Genomic DNA, 21,403 nt, shown 5'->3' on the forward strand with positions numbered 1-21,403 from the left:
GAGCACTGTATTAAGTGCTTGAGAGAGGACAATAGAGATCAATGCTACTTCTGCAAGTGCAATCCCATGAGTTACCTCGGTATTCATGCATTTATCTGCAAATTATTCACTAATGTCATTGATGTTTATTTTCTCACGATTAACTAGCAATAATTTATCAATTTGTGCTCATTTTCTCCCTTATTAGATTTGAAGTTCTTCAGGAGCAGGCACTGCATCTTTTACATCTATTTTATGTTCCTTGAGCACCCAGAACATTTGTCTGAACATTTAGGGACTCAGTACAGTGCCCTGTACACAGGAGGAGCTCAAATGCCAGTGATGATTATAATAAGCCAACAAGGAACAGGAATCCCTCTTTCTTGAAAGATGTTTTCTGTCCATTTAGCAAGAAGTGGTTTAAGTTCCCTTGGCTTGGCTGGAGCCTCCCGTGTAACTCTGCTTTCTTCTCCCACTATACCCAAGCTAACCTAAACATGTCTTGTCACACCTTTCCCATCTCCGACCCATTCCGTCCACCTTCCCTCCAACCAGGAATACTCACCTCCTTCAGCTTCACGATCCAATATCTCACTTGGATTTATCTTTTGCCTCTATTCTTTCAGTCCTTTACCTATTGCATTTTAACTGATTTTTGCCTACTGTTTCTCCCTTTAGCCTGAAAATTCGAAGGTATGACTTGTGCTTCTCTTCTGGGGGTCCCCCACATACCTGCTTAATTTGCAGCACCATGCCAGAGCATCTCAGCAAGTTTACAATAAAAAGTGCTCACGCAAAATGGTCCTAAGCCAAAAGAAACACTTGGGAATACAGACAAATTTACACATAGAAATCTCAAGCTGTTTCTAGTAGAAAATGCTCTCTCTCCTGTGTCTTCTGGACAGGGCCAATTTGGGGGACTTATTTTGAAACAAAAGAAAGAGCCAGCTGAAAATTTGCACTAAACATTTATTAAAAACCATGTATGGAACAGGAACTGCCTAGTGCACTTAACAAAACAAATAATGTAACCAATTTACCTACTTCACTAACTTATTGGATTAAACGTAAGCGCATGATGAAAATAATGATAAAACACTGTAACAGAAATTGAATATATTTAAAGATGCTAAAGAATCCTAACTAATTAAGGGAACCAACCCAAAAACCCAAGTGGTAAATGAAATTAGCAAACCACTAAGTATTTCTTAACCTGAGGCAGCAAGGAGAAAAACATCAGACAGTTGAGTGTTGACATGGACTTGTGTGTTCCCTACATAGACTCCTCTTTGGAAAAGTTTCAAACACAGCCAAACTGTAAATTTCAACATCTCATTTTTAATTGGCTAACAGGTTGCCTTCAAAGATTGTGGGGGGATTCGGAAGGATGGGAATCGCCAAATCTGATCCTTCTGCCTCATGTCTCCCACTTCCTGTAATGAGAACATTGTCTACAACTACCTACTGGTCTTAACCAAAAACAAAATAAAACTCAAACTAAAGAGGTTTAGCCTACTTTGTTTCCTACGATTTTCAAGTCCACTCTGAGTACAGTAAAGCCTGCAGGTTACTTCAGGGGGAGATGAACAGCAGTACAAAGCCACCACACAGGAGACTCACTTGTTGGAAGGGATCCACCATCGTGGTTTCGTATGGCTGTGATGCCTGCCTTTTTTGGGGACCAAGCCACGGACTTGGCAGAGCCTGGATTTTTGAGCTGGGAGCCGGGGCGCTAAAGGCCAAAGACAGGGGAAGTCGGAGATTGAGGGGGTGCCGTTCTGTAGGAACAGAAGGCAATCGACTCCAGGGCGGTCCTGCAGAACACTTCCTTTTCCAGAGACAGAATCAGCTTTCTTCAGAAGAGGCATTGAAACTCAGTCCTCAGAGCATCAGGTTTAACTCAGGTTGCTTGAGAACAAACCACTTTAGGCCACTTCCCTATTTCCTGCAGTTTGGATTCAGTGCCGATCTTGTCTCCGCTGACCGGGTTCTCTCCTGTGTCTCAGAGTAGGCTTGCTAAAGTGGAAATGTAGGCATCAGGTTGACCCAGAAGGGCCGGGTCAGTCAGTTGTTATTCTTGAGCAGCTTCTGCAGGTTGTCTTGTATCTTGAAATGACAGCAGAGAAGCCCCGTTACCAACCATCCCTGTACATCTAAGACACTCCTCCCCCTCCGGAAGCTTGGAAAGAATTTCCATAGCTCCTCAAAGCTTGAGCTTACAGGGCAGAGACACTGCTGACTTGGGTCAATGGTCAAGAGGCCAGAGCCTTGGGCGAGTGGACAATACCCACCACTCTGCCCCCTGCGGGTCCCAAACAAGGCTGTGGCGGGGATGAACTCCCCCTAGAGCCAACAAGCCTCTGTCTTTGTGCTCAAACTGTTTGCCGGAGTGCTCACGGGGAACTAGAGGCTTCGCTGGGCAACAAAAGGCAGATGGGAGCCCAGCACATCAAGCAGCCGAAGTGGCCGGTGATGATGCTCAGCCGGACGGGTTAAGGCTGAGGCAACAGGGCAGAGTGGTTCCCCTTCATATTTTCAGCACGGCTGCTCAGATACCGAGCTGGGGCGTGGATTGGTTTGCCGACCAACACCGCCCCCACCACGGCAACCTTGTTCTAAACCTGGGGACATTCACTGTGGCTGCCAGATACCGGCCATCTTTGGGCCTGGCCCCTCGAAGGGCTGACCTCATCGGCAAAGTCAGAGTTCTCTTGATGGAAAGCTTTGATCATCATTTGGTTTTCCAAAGAACCCAGAGACAGAAAAAGACAAAATACCCAAAGAATGTCATGGGGAAAACACAAACTGGCTTTCCGGTCCTGTTTCTCCTCCTTCACCCATCCTCTATCAGCCAGGACTCTGGCTGAACTAAACTGGCCTTACAGTATAAATATGCACTCCCTCCTATAGCAAGCGTTATCCTGATACCACACAGAGGTTGCCTGACATGTCTCGGGTGACCCGGCCAGCGAGTGACCAAACCGGGATTAGAACCCGGGCCTCCTGATGCCTCGTCCCACACTCCCCATTAGGCCATGCTGCTTCCTTACGGGAAATCCATAAGTGTGTCTCAAAATGCGAAGAAATCCCCTGAGTCCAGAAGAAGTGGATGTGGGTAATTTAGTCAGTTTCGACTCTGTAAGCTGGAGGTCGCTTTCCTCTTGCCTTTCCCAGAACTAATGGGAACCCTGGTCCAAGGTGAGCCACGGGGCGGGAGAGAGCTCCAACCCCTCCTGTCTGGCTGTGACCACCACATCGATGATCCCCAGAAGTTGTTGCATTCAGAGCCCTGGCATCAACAGAATTTCCACAGACGGCTGGGTGGTGGCCATCTGCCTACGGTGAGCCCGGCTAGCGCAGCTCACTTTCCCGAAGGGATGAACTCGTGAGGAGAGCAAAAGTCAGAGGGCAACACAGGGGGCCGGGGTCCCACCAGCATCCAGCTCGGCCCAAGTCTGCTGTCGCTGCTGGGGGACCTGAACTCTGGGTGGCTGGAAAGCCACGCCTCCCTCCCTCCTCCTCCAACCACCCCCACCTCCGGTCACAGGAGCAGATGGAGAAAAGAAAAGGTACCTTTTCCAGTTTAAGGACGTTGGCCGTTAGCCCCTCGCAGATGACACCCACGGTGTCAAGCACCTGGGATCCCACTTCCGATGGCTTCTTTCTGTAGGGAGGAAATAAAGCAACGAGGGTGACCCGGGCCCGGAAGGAGACGGGGACACGGGAGGGTCGGGCGCCCCGTCCCCCGACTCCCCGGACCCTCCCCCAGCATTGTCTCTGGGGGAAAGGTCAGCAAACAGAGGGGCTCGATTCTGTTCCCTGCCACGGCCGGCTATTTTCTCACAGCCCAAGAGGTGCAAGAGCTTGGCTTTGTCCCGAGGCCCTGTCCTTCCGCCCTTCTGCTCCCCATTTGGCAGCCAAGGAATCAATTGAGCGATGGGATTTATCGAGCGCTTATTCTGTTGGGACACTGAGCTTTTTCACCCACCCGCCCTCACACGGTTTCACGCATAATGCTCGTATGTCTTACTTTAAGACTAGAAAAAGGTTGCCCCTTTGGACTTCGGGGTAGCCAAGAGGTTTCCAAAAGAGCAACAGCACTCGGCCCCGAGAAGGTGGAAGCGTGTTCTCTGCCTCGTCGGTGGCCTATCCGCATAGCGACTCGAGAACGCAAGCCCGGACCCAGCTGGTGCCCAAACGGAAGCTGAAAATCTTACTCGGCATTGTAGGATTCGAGGTAGGTGGCCAGGGACTCAACTCTCTTCTCTAGATCATAAATTTTGCATCTCATGTAGATGATACAGACGATAACTGCCCAGAAACTAGGGGGAAAGAAAACACCACCACATACATCCTCTCACTGTGGTTCGGGCCCCACGAGAGACAGTCCATCCAATCAGGGAAAGGAGTCAGCTGGGGTGAGGACAGAGTGCCCCTAGGGTGACCGACTCCGTCGGTGGGCTGTTGAGGACGGGCTCTTTCGGCCCAGCTCCGTGAGGGGCTCCGGCTCAGCTCCCCACCTGCTTCGGAGGCTCCCTCGGGGCTGGGGACACTGAGGGGACGTGGCTTCACCAAACCCCAGAGGGCTGCCCCCGACCCCCTCACCCGCCCCGCGGCCCCCCCCGCCCCCGGCTGGAAGAGGTCATGGAACGGGACCGAACGCCAGCTCTGGATCTGGAGGAAGAGGGCAGGACTGCCTAGTGGGAAGCGACTGGGAATCAGGAGCCCCAGCTTCGGGTCCCCGCTCTGACACTGATCTACTGTGTGACCTGGGGCAAGTCCCTTAAGCCCCCCGGGGCCTCAGGTTTCCTCTCGGTGTCACTCACAGAATTGCATAGAAAACGAGAACGCGGTGAAAAGCCAGAGGTTTCCGAGACTCACGGAAGTGCTCGCGGGTTCCAAAGGAGGCACCTCGGGGCAAGAGGATAAACGCACCTTCTTAACACGCTACAACATGGTGGTTCTCCTCCCTGCTCCCCCTCCCCCCTCCCCCAACCCCCGCCACCCCCGCGGGTCCAAGATACAGACACTTTCTCCCTTGAGGTGTGGGTTTCACTAGGTGAGCTGCACAGAGAACGGCGGGGAGAGCACCTGCACCGTCACTGAGGCGGCGATACTAGCGCGCCAGGTCCATCCAGAACGTAGCCCCGGGGTCATACGGGGACTGACTCTTTCAGAAATATTACATTGTATTCTCCCAAGCACTTAGTACATTCCTTCGCACACAGTCGGCGCTCAATAAATGCGATGGAATGAAATCAGCAACAGGGGGACAGGATGCAGAAATGAAGCCTAGGGGTGGTATCAAAAACCCTATTTCGGCCCATGGTTTCGGCATGGCCTAGGGGCCCGAGCACAGGCTGGGCGGTCAGAAGGACCTTCGTTTCGATCCCTTCGCTGTGCCTCGGTTAACTCACCCGTCAAATAGGGATTTGAGAAAACCGCATTTTTCGTTACCCTGTCTGAAGAAGGTCTTGGGTTTCGCCTCAGGCTCCTGGCTCTGATCCATCCGTACTGGTTTTACCTCCCTTTTGATGACTTTCAAAGTCGCCTGAGACTCCGTCACGTGGAAATCTGTCAACGGACGAGGACTAGATGAGGCATCTCCCCCCGAGACTTTTAAAAGATGGGCCCAACTAGAAACCAAGCCAAAGCCAGGATGCGCAAGGCAGGGACAGATATCCCGTGGCCCCAGTAGAGTCCCGGAGCCCACGGACCTTGAAAATTTTCGAATTCCGGGGCTTTGGGCTCGGAATTGCTGAATTCTTCCATCTCCGGCCTCTTCCGCGGCGCTGCGCCACTCCGATCTGAGACCTCTTCTCTGAACTCCTGAAGGCAAGAATGAAACGAGTCAATCGATCCACCAATCGATCGATCGTCGGTATTTATTCGGCACCTGCTGTGAGCAGTGCACTGTCTTAAGCGACAGACGGGATCCCTGCCCCCGAGGAGCCAACGATCCCTCCTACTTGGACCGCGAGCCCCACGTGGGACGGGGACCGCGTCCGACCCATCGCCTCGGCTCTCCCCCGGCGTGGAGTGTAGTGCCGGGCACAGAGGAACTTCTTAACGAATACCCCGATTATTACAATCTAGCGAGTAACACATATTGGTCGGAAATCTAAAGGCCACTTTTCCTCTAGCAAATCGGACAAAGCGGAGCTACTTTTCTTGTCACCGCTTGCATCGGTGGTTTCCCATCGTACGCGTCCTGACGGGACCTGCCATTCCTCCCAAACCAGGTTCGGTCTGATGGGCCCGACCAGTCCCGCGAGGCTGGCGTCCACGAGCCGGGCCCGTCAGCTCCGTGAGGGGCTCCGGCAACAACCGCTGTCTCTTTCCCGCCACCCTCGGTGGCGGCCCAGGTGACCCTCGTGTGAGATAAGACCCTGGGTGTCAGTGGCTCTGAGGGGGTCAAGGCGGAGAGGGCAAGATGACGAGGAGAAGGAGGAGGAGGAGGAGAAGGAGGAGGAGGAGGAGGAGGAGGAGGAGGAGGAGGAGGAGGAGGAGGAGGAGGAGAGGACGCAAGGTGACTCCTAGGGTAATGGGGAACTGCAAGAGTCGAGGTCTTGGGTTCTCTGTGCACAACTCACTGTCCACCGGGATGAATCGTCCCATGTCATCCCGAGGTTCACGTCGCGATAAGGTATTTGAGGCCAGGGATGACTACTTGTAAAGTTCATTCAATCGCATTTATTGAGCGCTCCCTGTGTGTACAGAGCACTGTACTAAGCGCTTGGAAAGTACAATTCAGAGATAAGGAGAGACAATCCTTGATTGATTCATTCATTCAATCAGTCGTGTTTACTGAGCACTTACCGTGTGTGCAGAGCACTGTACTAAGCGCTTGGAAAGTACAATTCGGCAACAGATAGAGACAATCCCTACCCACCAACGGTCTCACAGTCTAGAAGCCAGGAGACAGACAGCAAAACAAAGCAAAACAAGTAGACAGGCATCAACACCACCAATATAAATAAAGAGAATTCCAGATATATACATATCATTAACAAAATCAATAGAATGATAAATATGCAAGTACATACACAAGTGCCGTGGGGCAGGGAGGAGGTAGAGCAGAGGTAGGGAGTTGAGGTGATGGGGAGGGGAGGAGGAGGACAGGAAAAGCAGGGGCTCAGTCTGGGATCACTGATCACGCCTGATAACACCGGGCTTACAGTCTGGGGGGCACTGGGGGGGAGAGACAGACAGCAAATCAAGTAAACAGGCATGGATATAAATAAATGGAATTATAGATATACACCTATAAACCTAAGTGCTGTGGGGCAGGGAGTGGGGGAAGAGCAAAGGGAGCGAGTCGAGGTGAGGCGGAAGGGAGGGGGAGCTGAGGAAGGGGGGGGCGTAGTCTGGGAAGGCCTCTTGGAGGAGGTGTGCCTTCAGTAGGGCTCCGACTGGGGGGAAGAGTGATTGTTTGGCAGATTTTGAGGAGGGAGGGAGTTCCAGGCCGGAGGTAGGACGGGGACCAGGGGTCGACGGTGGGACAGGCCAGATCGAGGCCCAGTGAGAAGGTTAGCACCGGAGGAGCGGAGTGTGCGGGCTGGGATGCAGAAGGAGAGAAGAGAGGCGAGGTCAGAAGGGGCAAGGTGATGGAGAGCTCTGAAGCCAACAGTGAGGAGCTTTTTGTCCGATAACGGCGGTTTGATAGGCAAACCCTGGAGATTTCTGAGGAGGGGGTGACGTGCCCCGGACGTTTCCGTAGAAAGATCATCCGGGCAGCACAGCGAAGTACGGACCCAAGTGGCGAGAGGCAGGAGGTTGGGAGGTCAGAGAGGAGGCCGACGCAGTAATCCGGTCGGGATGGGATGAGCGACCGTAGGGTCGGGGTAGCGGTTTGGATGGAGAGGAAAGGATGGATCCCGGCGACGTCGCGAAGGTGAGACAGGCAGGATTTGGCGACGAATTGGATACGTGGGGTGAGTGAGACAGCGGAGTCGAGGATGACCTTTGGGCCACTGGCAGAGGAAGAGCGGAAAGAGGGACCTGGGATCAGAGAAGGTGATTTGGGGAGGGACTGTTTGGGGGGGGGACGAAGAAGAAGGAAGAACGGGGATGCGGTGCAAGGAAGGAAAGGGAAGGAGGGAGAAGACAGGGAGGAGGGGACGGGGCCAGACTTGGGCTGGAGGATCTCCCTTCGGCACAACGCACGGCTCGGCCCACCGCCGCCGACCGTGGATCCCCCCCTTCCGCACGACACGCGGCTCGGCCACCAACTGTCACGGCGGCCTCCTCAACGTTCTATAACGGTTCTCGCCCAGCGCTGCGATAGAGTCCAGGAGAGGGTGAGTTAAGACACGGTTCCCGGCTCACATTCCAAAAGTGGGGCAGGGAGATTGGATTGAAGAGATTGAAACGAGAAAGGCAGAATGGCAGTGGAGTTCAAGGGCGGCTACCGTCTTTGCACGCCGATCCGATTGCAGGTGGACCTGGGCTCGTTTCAGGATCATCATCATCGTGATGGATGCCGTTGTTGTTGTTACGGTTGTTTCGTACTAACTACGTGGCGAGCGCCCTTCTAAGGGCAGGGATGGGTCCTAGTAAATCGGGTAGGACCCAGCGCCTGGCCCGCAGTCTAAGGAGGAGGTCCGGCAGCCATTTCATCCCCATTTTACAGCTGAGGAAACGGAGGCAGAGAGGAGTTATGAGACTCGCCCAAGGTCACACACAGCAAGCGATGGGCAGAGGTGGGATGAGAACCCAGACCCTCTGACTCCCGGGCCCGGGCTCTTCCCGCTAGACCACGCCGCTCGTAAACGCTTTTCCATCCGTCCCCCCTTGGAGAGCGGAAGCTCCTTGTGGATAGGGAAGGCGTCCCGTGGTTCTGTTGACCTTTCCCAGCTCTGAAAATCCCCGCTTGAGTCAATCGATCCATCCGTCTGCGACCGACCTGACCGCCCAGCATCCACCCCAGCGCTCAGAAGAGTGTCAGCCACACGGTGAGCGCCTCACACAGGGCACAGTGGTGATAACAACGATAACCACAGCGGTTATAATAAAGATACTACAAGGAAAAAAGTTGGCTCATTCGATCGTTCGCTCAATCCTATTTCTTGAGCGCCGACCGTGCGCAGAGCACTGTGCTAAAGCCCTCGGGACGTACGCGTCCAACGAGAGAGAGAGAGACGGCACGTCGACGGGCAATCGAATATGCGGGCTACCGAATGGTCCCCCCGGACTTCTCGTGCTATTTTGTCTCTATTATCATTTCGGTCTTTTCTGCGTGAGCCTGAGCGAGTGCACCGATCGATCGAGTGATTGATCGACTGACTGACTGACAAGGATATCAGTGGCACTCTGTGGAACGCGGACCACGTGCCAGGCACCGGATCGAGCGCTGGGAGAGCTACGAGATGATCCCATCCCACACAGTCCCCGTCCCACCGGGGACTCGACAGGTGACTCGGGCTGGTATAGGGTGGCTGTTTGGAGGCAGAGGAAGGGGTGTAACCTTTCTGTCTGTGACGGGTGGTCGCCCTGGGTACCAAAGGGCCCAAGGGGGGTCGGACAGGGCCCCGTGGTGCAATAGGGGGTCCATCTCGGTACAGAAGCCTCAGGCCACAGTGCCAAGGCACAGAGGTGTCTGCGTGGGGGGCAGCAGGTGCCCAGCGAAGTTATCAGGGCGGAGGAGCGGCTGCCGCCCCTACCTGCGATGGGATAGATGAGGACGTCCAGAGGTGGGGGAGCGGAGAGAAGACGAGGGAGCGGATGAGGTGAAGGCGGCGGGACAGAGCTGAGGGAAAGGACTAGGTGAGGGCGGCGGGCAAGAGTTGGGGAGGGCAGAGGAGGTGAGGGTGGCGGGCAAGAGCCGAGGAGAGCAGAGGAGGCGAGGGCGGCGGGAAAGCCCTGAGGAGAGCAGAGGAGGCGAGGGCGGCGGGCAAGAGCCGAGGAGAGCAGAGGAGGCGAGGGCGGCGGGCAAGAGCCGAGGAGAGCAGAGGAGGCGAGGGCGGCGGGCAAGAGCCGAGGAGAGCAGAGGAGGCGAGGGCGGCGGGAAAGCCCTGAGGAGAGCAGAGGAGGCGAGGGCGGCGGGCAAGAGCCGAGGAGAGCAGAGGAGGCGAGGGCGGCGGCAAGAGCCGAGAGAGCAGACGAGGCGAGGGCGGCGGGAAGGGGCTGAGGGAGCGGACGAGGTGAGGGCCGTGAGGTCTCGGGCCCTAGCCACTGGATTATCACCAACGGAGAGGATTTAGCGCCCGACTGAAGAATACGGGAGGTGAAATGGGGGGCGGGGGGGGGGGCGGATCAAGGATGTCACGTCTCTGGACTTCAGGTCTAGAAAGGGAAGAGGTGAGGCGAGCCCATCAGGCGGAGAGAGGAGCTCGGTGTCGGAAAGGATTTAAGAGGAAAGACTTGGACTTGCAGTAGAGGAGGCATCTTCACACTGGGCCAAGGCGGGTCCCGTGGCCCGGGGACCAGGTCAACAGAGCAGCGGGCGTCAGCAGTCAGCTCTATAGACTCCCGGCTCAAAAGGCTTCGCTATGAATTGGCGTTCGGGTCCCTCCTCCCTCCCTTCCCCGCCCAAGGGAAAGAGTCCAGTCCCGGCGAGTCGGAAGACCAGAGTTCGAATTCTGCCCGGGCCGCCTCGGAACCTGTCTGGAAACGCCGTTGAAGTGGACCCACAGCTACTTTCAAGTTTGGCCTCTGGAACCCCCGCTCCATTACAGGTAAACTCCCTTTCATCCATGACCTTTTCCTTTCCCGCTCTCTCCTCCTCCTCGCCCTTTCGGAAACTTGGCTCACTCCCGAAGACACGGTCTCCGCCGCTGCTCCCTCCGGCGGTGGCCTCTCCTCCTCCCACTCCCCCAGACTCACCGGAAAGGGAGGAGGCGTCGGCTTCCTCCTCTCACCCCGTTGCCGCTTCCGCACTATCCCTCCTCCCCTTCCCTCTCCTTCCTCTCCTTCGAAGCCCATATCATTCGCCTCTACCATCCCCTCCAGGTACTTGTCGCTGTCATCTACCACCCTCCCGGTCCCACCTCCGACTTCTTCAACCACCTAGACCCCTTCCTCACCTTCCTTCTCTCCTTCTCTCTGCCCACTCTGATCCTCGGAGACTTCAACATCCACATGGATGCACCCGACGACTCCTCTGCCGCCCGCCTGCTATCCCTCCTCGACTCTGCCGACCTCCCGCTCCACCATACCTCGCCCACTCACCGACTCGGTCACACCCTCGATCTGGTCATCTCCTACTGCTGCACTACCTCCTCCCTCACTGACTCTGAAATCCCTCTCTCTGACCATAAGCTTCTCACCTGCCTCATCTCTCACACTCCCTCCCCCTGCAAATCTTTGCTACTCCCCCACAGGGACCTCCGCTCTCTTGATCCCATCCATCTTTCCAAAAGCATCTCTCCCCACCTTGCCCTCCTGTCCTCTCTTCCCACTCTCGATGATCAGGTCACCGCTCTCAACTCCACCCTCTCTACTCATCTCAACTCTCTCGCGCCCCCCGCTCCCCCCCCCCCCGCCGCTCTCGCTCCACTAACCCACAGCCCTGGGTCATCGCCTCTGTCCGCCTCCTACGCTCCTATGCTCGGGCCGCCGAGCGCTGCTGGCCAAAGTCCAAGCACCAAGCCGACCTCACACATTTCAAATTCATCCTTTCCTGCCTTAACTCTGCCCTCTCCTCCGCCAGGCAAAACTTCTTCTCCTCCCTCATCGACACCCATCCCCATCATCCCCGCCAATTGTTCCGGACCTTCAACTCTCTCCTTAGGCCCGCCCCCGTTCCTCCCCCTCCCCCATCCCTCACCCCCAGTGATCTGGCCACCTACTTCATCACTAAAATTAACACAATCAGGTCTGAGCTCCCCAAATCCCTCCCCCTCTTGCCTCCCCTCCCCCCCCCCGCCCCCAACCCTCTCCCCTACTTTCCCATCCTTCCCTGCAGTATCCTCAGAGGAGATCTCCTCCTTCCTCGCAAGTGCCACCCCCTCCACCTGTGTCTCGGAGCCCATTCCCGCTCACCTTATAAAAACCATCGCCCCTGCCCTCCTCCCCTCCTTAACTTCTCTCTTTAACCACTCACTCTCCAATGGCTTCTTCCCCTCTCCCTTCAAACATGCCCATGTCTCCCCCATCCTAAAAACCCCCCCTCTCGACCCCACGTCCCCTTCCAGTTATCGCCCTATCTCCCTCCTACCCTTCCTTTCCCAGATCCTAGAACGGGTCATCTACACTCGCTGCTTAGAATTCCTTAACTCCCATTCTCTCCCGGACCCCCTCCAATCTGGCTTCCGTCCCCTCCACTCTACCGAGGCTGCTCTCTCTAAGGTCACCCGTGACCTCCTTCTTGCCAAATCCGATGGCTCCTACTCCATTCTAATCCTCCTTGACCTCTCAGCCGCCTTTGACACTGTCGACCATCCGCTTCTCCTCCATACCTTATCTCACCTTGGCTTCACGGACTCCGTCCTCTCCCGGTTCTCCTCTCATCTCTCTGGCCGGTCATTCTCGGTCTCCTTCGCTGGCTCCTCCTCCCCCTCCCATCCTCTAACTAACTGTAGGAGTTCCTCAAGGGTCAGTTCTTGGCCCTCTTCTGTTCTCCATTTACACTCACTCCCTCGGTGAACTCATCCGCTCTCACGGCTTCGACTACCATCTCTACGCAGATGACACGCAGATCTACATCTCTGCCCCTGTCCTCTCCCCCTCCCTTCAGGCTGGTACCTCCTCCTGCCTCCGGGACATCTCCACCCGGATGTCTGCCCGCCACCTAAAACTCAACACGGCCAAAACTGAGCTCCTCATCTTCCCTCCCAAGCCCGGTCCTCTCCCTGACTTCCCTATCACCGTGGACGGTACGACCATCCTTCCCGTCTCTCGGGCCCGCAACCTCGGTGTCATCTTTGACTCGGCTCTCTCGTTCACCCCATGCATCCGATCCGTTACCGAGACCTGCCGGTCTCGCCTTTATAATATCGCCAAGATCCGCCCTTTCCTCTCCACCCGAACGGCTACCTTCCTGCTACAGGCCTCTCGTAATATCCCGGCCAGACTACTGTTGTCGGCCTTCTCTCTGATCTCCCTTCCTCCTCTGTCTCCCCACTCCAGTCTATTCTTCACTCCGCTGCCCGGCTCATCTTCCTGCAGAAACGCTCTGGGCCTGTCACTCCCCTTCTTAAAAACCTCCAGTGGTTGCCCATCAACCTCCGCACAAAACAAAAACTTCTCACTCTAGGCTTCGAGGCTCTCCATCACCTCGCCCCCTTCCTACCTCTCCTCCCTTCTCTCTTTCTACTGCCCACCCCGCAAGCTCTGCTCCTCCGCCGCCCACCTCCTCACCGTCCCTCGGTCTCGCCTATCCCACCGTCGACCCCTGGGCCACGTCCTCCCGCGGTCCTGGAACGCCCTCCCTCCTCACCTCCGCCAAACGAATTCTCTTCCCCTCTTCAAATCCCTACTTAAAGCTCACCTCCTCCGAGAGGCCTTCCCAGACCCAGCTCCCCCCTTGTTTCCCTCTGCTCCCTCTACCTCCCCTTCACCTCTCCGCAGCTAAATCCTCTTCTCCCCCCTTTCCCTCTGCTCCTCCCCCCTCCCTCTGCTCCTCCCCCTCTCCCGTCCCATCCCCTCAGCACTGTACTCGCCCGCTCAACTGTATACATCTTCATCACCCTACTGATTTTGTTTAATGAGATGTACATCACCCTGATTCTATTTATTTGCCATTGTTTTCATGAGATGTTCTTCCCCTTGACTCTATTTATTGCCATTGTTCTTGCCTGCCTGTCTCCCCCAATTAGACCGTAAGCCCGTCAAAGGGCAGGGACTGTATCTGGTGCCAAATTGTCCATTCCAAGCGCTTAGTACAGTGCTCTGCACATAGTAAGCGCTCAATAAATACTATTGAATGAATGACTGAAATGAATGAATGGACCCTCGCAAGCGGTCAGTCAGTCAGTGCTCTGCACGGAAGAAGCGCTCGAGCAATTCCATGGCCTGGCCGAGCGATGGATCGTTCCGTGACCTCGGGCGAGTCGCTTAACTTCTCGGCGCCTGAGTCTCCCCATCTGGAAAAGGGACATTCGCTATCCGTTCTCCCTCCCACCCAGCCCGTGAGCCCCCGGTGGACAGGCACCGTGCCCGACGCGACCGTCCCGGGTGGACCCCAGCCTTTACCACAGTGCCGGGCGATCAGCGCCTCCGACAGGCCATCCTCACCGAAGGGACCTTCGTGGCAGGGGGCACGCCTACCTACCGTGTCACAGTGCACTCTCCGCAGCGCGTAGCGCGAGGGGATCCGCCCGGAGCGAGGGAGGGCCGGCCGTCTGGCTCGCTCGCCGGCGCTCGGGGGTCGCCCCGGAGCCCGAGGCGGCAGAGGGCGCGGCGCGGGGCGGGGCGGGGCAGGGCCCCGTGGCACAATGGAGGTCAGTTTCCCTGCCGGAAGTACGGGGCGGGAGCGCCGAGGCCCAGAAGCCTTTGCGCGGGAGGCAGCGGGGTCGCCGCGGAGCTGTCAGGGCGGAGCCATGGCCGCCGCCGCTCCGAACCACGAGGGGCCGGGAGACGGGCGCCGGAGCAGAGAGGGCGGACAGGGCAAGTGGCAGAGGTGAGAGCGGCGGGGAAAAGCCGAGGGAGCGGCCGGGGTGAGGGTGGCGGGAAGGAGTCGAGGGCGGCGGGAAAGAGCCGAGGGAGGAGAGGGCAGCGGGAAGGAGTCGAGGGTGGCGGGAAGGAGTCGAGGGCGGCGGGAAAGAGCCGAGGGAGGAGAGGGCGACGGGAAGGAGTCGAGGGAGGTGAGGGCGGCGGGAGAGAGGAGAGGAGAGGGCGGCGGGAGGGAGGAGAGGGCGGCGGGAAGGAGTCGAGGGAGGAGAGGGCAGCGGGAAGGGTCGAGGGAGGAGAGGGCGGCGGGAGGGAGGAGAGGGCGGCGGGAAGGGGTCGAGGGAGGAGAGGGCGGCGGGAAGGGTCGAGGGAGGAGAGGGCGGCGGGAAGGGTCGAGGGAGGAGAGGGCGGCAGGAAAGAACCGAGCGAAAGAACAAGGTGAGGGCGGAGGGTAGAAGGGGACGGGGCGGACTAGGTAAGGGCGGGGGGAAGCCGCCGAGGGAGCGGACGAGACAAGAGCGGCGGGAAGAAGACGACGGAGAGGAGGAGGCGAGGGCGGCGGGGAGGAGTCGGGGGAGCCCAGTGGGTGGTGGGGGTCGGGTGGGTGCAGGCGGCGGACAGTGGGACGGACGGGCGGGTCGGGAGAAGGGAGCGACCCCCGCCCGGGCCCCATGCCGCCGTGTCCCACTCTGCCCGCAGGACCCCCGGGGACCGGCCCTGCTACGCTCGGCAGCGGGCGGGTTGGGTCCCACCCGGCTGCGTGCAGCCCTGGAAGGAGGACGCGGTTCACGGCCGGGCGGCTGCCGGGGTAAGTGCACGCCGGGCTTCGTCTCGTGGGGCGGCAGGCAACCGTGGGGAGAAGAGGCCGGGCCACTTGAGAAAGGCGGCCATTCCCTGGCGGTCGCCTCTCCGGATGCCGGCGTTCCATGGTTTCGCCATCGCTCGTGGATGCGGGAGGAAAACACCCCGAGCGAAGCACTGCCTGAAGCCTTGGGCCTCGGGCATTTTTCATCCTCGCGCGTTGGATTGGCCAAGACCTGAGGGGGCCGGAAAGCTTTCCGTTCCTCGGTTTGGGTTTTAAAGCTGGGTTGGGCTGGAAGACGCCCCCGGCCCCATCCGGATTGCGGTGGCGACTCGCATAGAAGACCGGGTTCCCCCTTCAACCCGGCGCGGGAACCACCCGGGCGGAGAGAGCCGGCCGGAGAACAGATCGCCCCGCCCCGCCCCGCCGCCCCGTGTGGTTCTTCGCCCCGCCATCTTCCCGCTCCGTGGGCCCCTCGGCTCTACCGCCTTGTCTTCGGAGAGCCCTTCCTTACTTCCCCGCTTTCTGACCCGAGGGTGTCTCTGTCGCCCAGGCTTGGGGCTGGGGCTGGGGGGGGCAGGGGGCGGGGGGCGGAGAAAAGTTCCTTAGGCAGTGGACGGCCGCCCCGCCCTCGGCCCCACGGCGCTCGGGTCTCGTCTCGGCTTGTGCCGTCAAGTCGGCTCCGATTGGTAGCAATTCCGTGGACGCATCTCTCCCCAGACGCCCCGCCTCCACTTGCGGTCATTCCGGTGCTGAGTCCGTAGAGGCCTGGGGGTCGGGAGGGGAGGGTCAAAGCCGCGGAAGCGGTTTACCATCGCCTTCTCCCGCGCGGTCTGTTTGAGTCTCCGCCTCGACTCTCTCCTCTCCCGCTGCTGCCAGCGCAGGCGAGTTTTGCCTCGTAGCAGGTCGCCTTCCGCTCGCCGGCCACTGCCCGAGCTAGGAGTGGAAGGGGTAGGCCTCTGCTTGACTCGCGCCTATAAGCGCGTCTACCGGTTCTGTGACTCTGCTCTGCCGAGCGCCTTAGTTCAGTGCTCGGCCTAGAAGAAGCACTGAAATATACCATCGATCGATCGACCGATGGCCACTGGGGAGAGGGAAAGATGGGAACCGTCCGGGCGCTTCAGGGATCAAAAAACACAAGGAGCGAGTTGCCTTCTGTAACTCCGCAAAACCGTTGGAAGATAAGTTCTGCTGACACGATTGCAGTGAAACTGAGATAAGGTTTTGCCCTGAGACATTCATTCGTTCGTTCATTCAGTCGCATTCACCGAGCGCTTACTGTGTGCAGAGCCCTGTACTAAGCGCTTGGAAAGTACGACCCAACTGTACTTTCAGTTTACATTGACGTTTACGGTCTAAAGCGTACTCTCCGATTCAGTCTGTACAATTCGGCACCGCATACTGCAGAGCTGACCAGTCTCGGTGACCCTGAACGCCGAAGAAGATCTTTGGAGAACCCAGCTCGCTGTGGCCTTTGAGGAGCACTGACCACCCTTGGGAAGAGCGGGTTCGTCAAACAGGATCGAGAGGGCCGAACCGAGGACACGGCAGGGCCCAGACAGGGAAGAGGGAGGGAGACGCGGAGGTTGGTTCGGGGAACAAGCGGAAGGGGAAGGCAGCGAGGGAAAGAGGGCCGGGTCCCTCCCGGCTATTTTACCTCCAGTGTCCTTACGTTCCGGAGCTCCACGCGATTGGAGGGAGGGAGGGTCGGTGTCCGAGCACGGAGAGAGAGAGAGAGAATAAAAGGTGACGAGGGGATACCGATCAGAGAGCGGGAGAGAAGGAGAGGATGCTGGAGATAGGTGGAGAGGGAGGGGCCGGTGCCCCAGACGCAAACACGCGCCCGCAGATATTCACCTACCTATCTTGGAGCCGGGAAAGCAGGTTACCAATGCGGCGGGAGTCCATTGGAGGACCCGACGACCGCTGCCATGGGTTCAACCCTGCCACCGCAGCCATCACGACTGCGTCTGACGCCGGTTCTCCCAACAGAAGAAGGTCCTCTCGCAGATTCGCTACCCTCCGCCACCCCTCCCCTCCACGCGACCATCCTCGGGAGTGACCGCCGCTGGGGTCAGGTCCTCCGGGGACCCTGCGGGCCGCGGGGCAGGCCGGGGGGACCGGAGGTCCGGAATTCCACCGTGGTGGGGGGGCGAGGCGGGGGGGACGCCAGCCAGGCACTCTGTACCCTCCACTCCATTCCCGATGCCCCTCACGGTGCCCAGGTCGAAGGAAGCCAGGGATTTGGCCCGAGTAGCGAAGAGCACTCTCCATCTACCACAGACTGCTCAGATGCCGTCCTCCGCCGGGGCATGCTAAGAAACCAGTCCCCTACCGCCCCGCAAGTTCCACCCCCCGACGGTTCTCATCCGACCCCCCCGGGGTTGGGGAACAGCGCAGTCTGGGGGCTGGCATATTGCGGGGCAGGGAGGAGGGGGAGACGGAAGGCTGAGGCGTCTGGGCCCTCCATCCCTCCCTCTTGGGAGACGGGAGAAGCCGGTGGAGAAGCCGGTGGCAGCTGCAAGATCACGGCACCCGTATCCCCGGGGTTAACTGAATTCCATAGATTGCCCGACTTCAAGGGCGGACCATTCCTTGTAAATCGAAACCTGGACAGGTTTCCCCTCTGTTTTTTCTTTTTTCTGGGGTATGCGGTAAACACTCACTACGTGCCCAGCACCGTACCAGATACTGGGGTGGATCCAAGATAATCAGGTCCCACGTGGGGCTCATGGGCTAAGTAGGAGGGAGGACAGGTATCGCTTCTCAGTAAGGCCCCCTCAGTGGGTCTCGCCTCTTTGTACCTTGGGAGTTCGTGTTGGCATATCACCGGAAGGGCTGGATGGGAGGGAGGGCAGGCCAGTGGCCTCTGAGCCGGCCCGGCCCCGGGGCAGCGCCCGTCCAGAGGACGTCTGGAAGGGCCATCTTAAAGGTTCAGACCTGCCCCGGAAGGGGTCTAGTTTGGTAGGCAGCGTGGCCCAGCGATGATGATGTTGGCACTCGTCAAGCACTTACTATGTGCCGAGCACCGTTCTAAGCTCGGGGATAGATACGGGGTAATCAGGTCGTCCCACATGAGGCTCACAGTCTTAATCCCCATTTTCTAGATGTGGCAACTGAGGCACCGAGGAGTTAAGTGGCTTGCCCGAAGTCCCACAGCGGACAGGTGGCGGAGCCGGGAAAGAGCGTGGGCCTGGGAGTCAGACCTGAGTTCCGGCCCCAGCTCTGTCGCCTGTCCGCTGGGTGACCCCGAGCGACTCGTGTCATTTCCCCGTACCTCGGGTCCCTCGTCTGTGAGACGGGGATTAGTCCAGGGAGCCCCGTGTGGGACGGGGACCGTGTCCACCCGGTGATCTCGTCTCTGCCCCGGCGCCGAGTCCGGTGGCCGGCACGTAGTTAGCGCTTTCACAACCACCGTCAGAAAGAACTAAAATATGCCCCCGCCTCCCCTGCCCCCCAATCATTTTGTTTTAATCTCTTTGACGGGATTTTAAAAGTTTTCTTCGGGGAACTTTGTCCTCTCTTGTCCCCGCACAGATGTCATATGGAAGAATCGCACCTGGGACGTGGCCCAGTAGCGCCGCGGCCCGTCCCTCGACGATGAAAGACGAGGGCTCCTCCGAAAGCAGCTCTTCCGAATCGGAGGAGATGGGCTCGGGACCAAAACGAAAGTGGAAGAGATGTTTTTACGCTGGGGCCAACCGAGGGGCTGCCCCGAGCTCTCAGATCCTCCCCCGTCAGAGAGGGAGGAAAGTCAATACTATCTGGTCCAGAGTGCTTGAGGAACAGAACCAGGACGCCTTAACCACTGAGCTCTTCCTGATGGACGTGGAGGATGATGTCGATCGCGGCAGAGAATCGGAAACCTACAATTATCTGCAAGCCAGAAGGCTCAGGTGGCTCCAGGAAAAAGAGAAGTTAGACGAAGAACTGGACGAATACATGCGGAGAGCCGATCGAATGGAAAAGGAAGAGGGGGGAAGTGGACAGAGCCGTCAGGTACCCAGGCGGCCCGTCAGAGAGAGGCTGGGGCCCAGGGAAGAATACAGTAGATGGCGTGCTGTTGCTGGAGAGAAATCGGAGGAGGAGGCTGCAGAAGAAATATTCTCCAGGTGAGAACTAGATTCTACCGACTGCCGCTTTCAACCAGCACGGCAAGTTAGCAGGAAACCCCGCAGCCGGAATCCAAGAGGAGCCCCGGGTCGAGTAAGCCATCGGCTCACGGTCCAGGGCCGGGGGGACCGTCGCGTGTCCGCCGCCCCCGATGGCGGCGGCCGCGTGACCCCCCCCCCCGACGAGGAGCGGGACGGTGGCATGACCCCCGGCCCGATGGGCGAGGACGGCGAGCCGCTCGGCCCCTCCCTGCGATCGATTGCTCGATCGGGCAGTCGGTCGATCAGTGGTATCTGCCGCGCGCCGGGCCCTGTGCTCAGCGAGGGAAGAGTTACCTGACGACAGAGTCGGCGGAGATGATCCCTGCCTGCTGGGAGTTTACTGGACTCCCAAGGGCCTAGTTCGCTGTCCCGTGCACCTTAGGTGCTCAGGAAAGACCCGTGAACGATGAATGCATCTGCCATCCACAGTAGTCGTAATAATGGCGGTGATCATCGTCGTCACTGTGGGGTCCGTTAAGTGCTCAGTGCGGGCCAGGCACCTTACTGAGCCCTGGGATCGATGCAAGCCGATTGGGTTGGATACCGTCCCTGTCCCCCGTGGGGCTCGCCGTCGCGAACCCCATTTTACCGGCACGGTAACCGAGGCGCAGGGAAGTGCGGCGACTCGCCAAGCTCACCCAGCGGACAGGCGGCGGAGCGGGATTAGAACCCAAGACCTTCCGGCTCGCAGGCCCGTGCTCCGATGGGATTTTAACGGTTCTCCGATGGTCCGGCGCGGTGCCTGCTTAACTTTTGCGTTTTGTCTGTGTAGGCCGGGAGGAGGTGAGGACAACATGGAGGAGTTTATCTGAAAAGCACCCCTAGCACGAGTGACGAATGAACGGAAGTAAAAGTTCCTTGTGACGCTACGACGGAAGGATCGTGAAATTCATTCATTCATTCATTCATTCATTCATTCAGTAGTATTTATTGAGCGCTTACTAGGTGCAGAACACTGTACTTGGCGCTTGGAATGTACAATTGGGCAACAGATAGAGACAATCCCCGCCCAGCGACGGGCTCGCAGTCTAAACGGGGGAGAAAGACAGCAAAGCAAAACAGAACAAAACAAAAGCAAGACATCATCATCAAGTTAAATAGAATCAAGGGGACGTACACCTCATTAGGAAAACAAATTGGGTAATATATACAAATGAGCACAGTGCTGAGGGGAGGGAAACGGGGGAGGGCTCCGTCTGGGAAGGCCTCTTGGAGGAGGTGAGCTCTCAGTAGGGCTTTGAAGGGGGGAAGAGAGTGAAATGTTTTCTTTCCTCTCATAGCAGGTCAAGTCCTCCCCTCCGTTCACCTCTCACCTCTCCTGTCCTTCCTTCCTCCCTTCCTCCCTTCCTCCCTTCCTCCCTTCCTCCCTTCCTCCCTTCCTCCCTCCCTCCCCTCCCTCCCCTCCCTCCCCCGCCCACCCTCCCTCCCTTTCCCTCCCCACTCTGGGGCGACTGTGGCTGACACGTCAGTGAAAGTTGCCTCAGTCTCACTGGCTCGCGTAGAATACACACGAGCAGTCTTGGGACCTAACGCCACCGTCGGCGTCTGGGAACTGCACGTCGGCATCAGAGCGCCTGTACCCGGGACCAGTTTTCTCCCAGGAACCGTTGTCGTGGGTGGGGGATCGGTCCCCGAACCGAGGTCCTGGACCCTAACGTTGCCCAAATTGCCCCCTCTTAACATCACTTTTCCCATTTCCCTACAGTTCCCACGTGCATACCCACCTTCCCACCGCCCACACCCCTGGGCGGGTGCCACCGAGGAGGCTCCCGCGGTCAAGGCGAAACGGATGCGTCGCCGAGACGAGCAAGGGTCGCGACCTAAATAGAGGACTTCCTACGCGTATGTGGTGTCCCTCTCTTTCTGGAGGTGACACTGAAGGTGTGATCCTAGTGGGGCACGCGGGCGTGGCCGAGAA

At 58.0% G+C, this 21,403-nt stretch overlaps 2 protein-coding genes across 2 annotated transcripts; one reads left to right on the forward strand and one right to left on the reverse strand.

Annotated features, from left to right (window-relative positions):
* Positions 1–1,297: 1,297 nt before the first annotated feature.
* Positions 1,298–14,420, reverse strand: LOC114807939 (GRAM domain-containing protein 2B-like). The gene is made up of 7 exons (XM_029054844.2): positions 14,192–14,420; positions 5,697–5,808; positions 5,437–5,553; positions 4,806–4,890; positions 4,197–4,301; positions 3,553–3,643; positions 1,298–2,085 (listed from the first exon to the last, which is right to left on the reverse strand). Exons 2-7 carry the CDS (start codon positions 5,749–5,751, stop codon positions 2,044–2,046), a joined length of 495 nt encoding a protein of 164 aa, XP_028910677.1. The 5' UTR covers positions 5,752–5,808; positions 14,192–14,420; the 3' UTR covers positions 1,298–2,043.
* On the forward strand, positions 14,420–20,362 carry LOC114807937 (phosphorylated adapter RNA export protein-like). Its single transcript, XM_029054843.2, has 4 exons — positions 14,420–14,539; positions 15,229–15,337; positions 18,869–19,443; positions 20,258–20,362. The coding sequence occupies exons 1-4, from the start codon at positions 14,460–14,462 to the stop codon at positions 20,295–20,297; spliced, it is 804 nt and encodes a 267-aa protein (XP_028910676.1). The 5' UTR covers positions 14,420–14,459; the 3' UTR covers positions 20,298–20,362.
* The last annotated feature ends 1,041 nt before the right edge of the window (positions 20,363–21,403 follow it).

The sequence above is a fragment of the Ornithorhynchus anatinus genome, chromosome X5 (assembly GCF_004115215.2).
Source record: "Ornithorhynchus anatinus isolate Pmale09 chromosome X5, mOrnAna1.pri.v4, whole genome shotgun sequence".
Classification (NCBI taxonomy): Eukaryota; Metazoa; Chordata; class Mammalia; order Monotremata; family Ornithorhynchidae; genus Ornithorhynchus; species Ornithorhynchus anatinus.

What these genes read in the sequence shown, in the direction of transcription:
- LOC114807939 (XM_029054844.2), bottom strand. Translation starts at nt 5,751, where the DNA reads ATGGAAGAATTCAGCAATTCCGAGCCCAAAGCCCCGGAATTCGAAAAT. An exon ending in CTCGTTTTCTATGCAATTCT is followed by an intron (nt 4,302 to 4,805) that starts GTGAGTGACACC and finishes CTTTCCCCCTAG; the next exon opens with TTTCTGGGCAGTTATCGTCT. An exon ending in CTCGAATCCTACAATGCCGA is followed by an intron (nt 3,644 to 4,196) that starts GTAAGATTTTCA and finishes TCCTCCCTACAG; the next exon opens with AAAGAAGCCATCGGAAGTGG.
- LOC114807937 (XM_029054843.2), top strand. Translation starts at nt 14,460, where the DNA reads ATGGCCGCCGCCGCTCCGAACCACGAGGGGCCGGGAGACGGGCGCCGG. An exon ending in ACGGCCGGGCGGCTGCCGGG is followed by an intron (nt 15,338 to 18,868) that starts GTAAGTGCACGC and finishes GTCCCCGCACAG; the next exon opens with ATGTCATATGGAAGAATCGC. An exon ending in GCAGAAGAAATATTCTCCAG is followed by an intron (nt 19,444 to 20,257) that starts GTGAGAACTAGA and finishes TTGTCTGTGTAG; the next exon opens with GCCGGGAGGAGGTGAGGACA.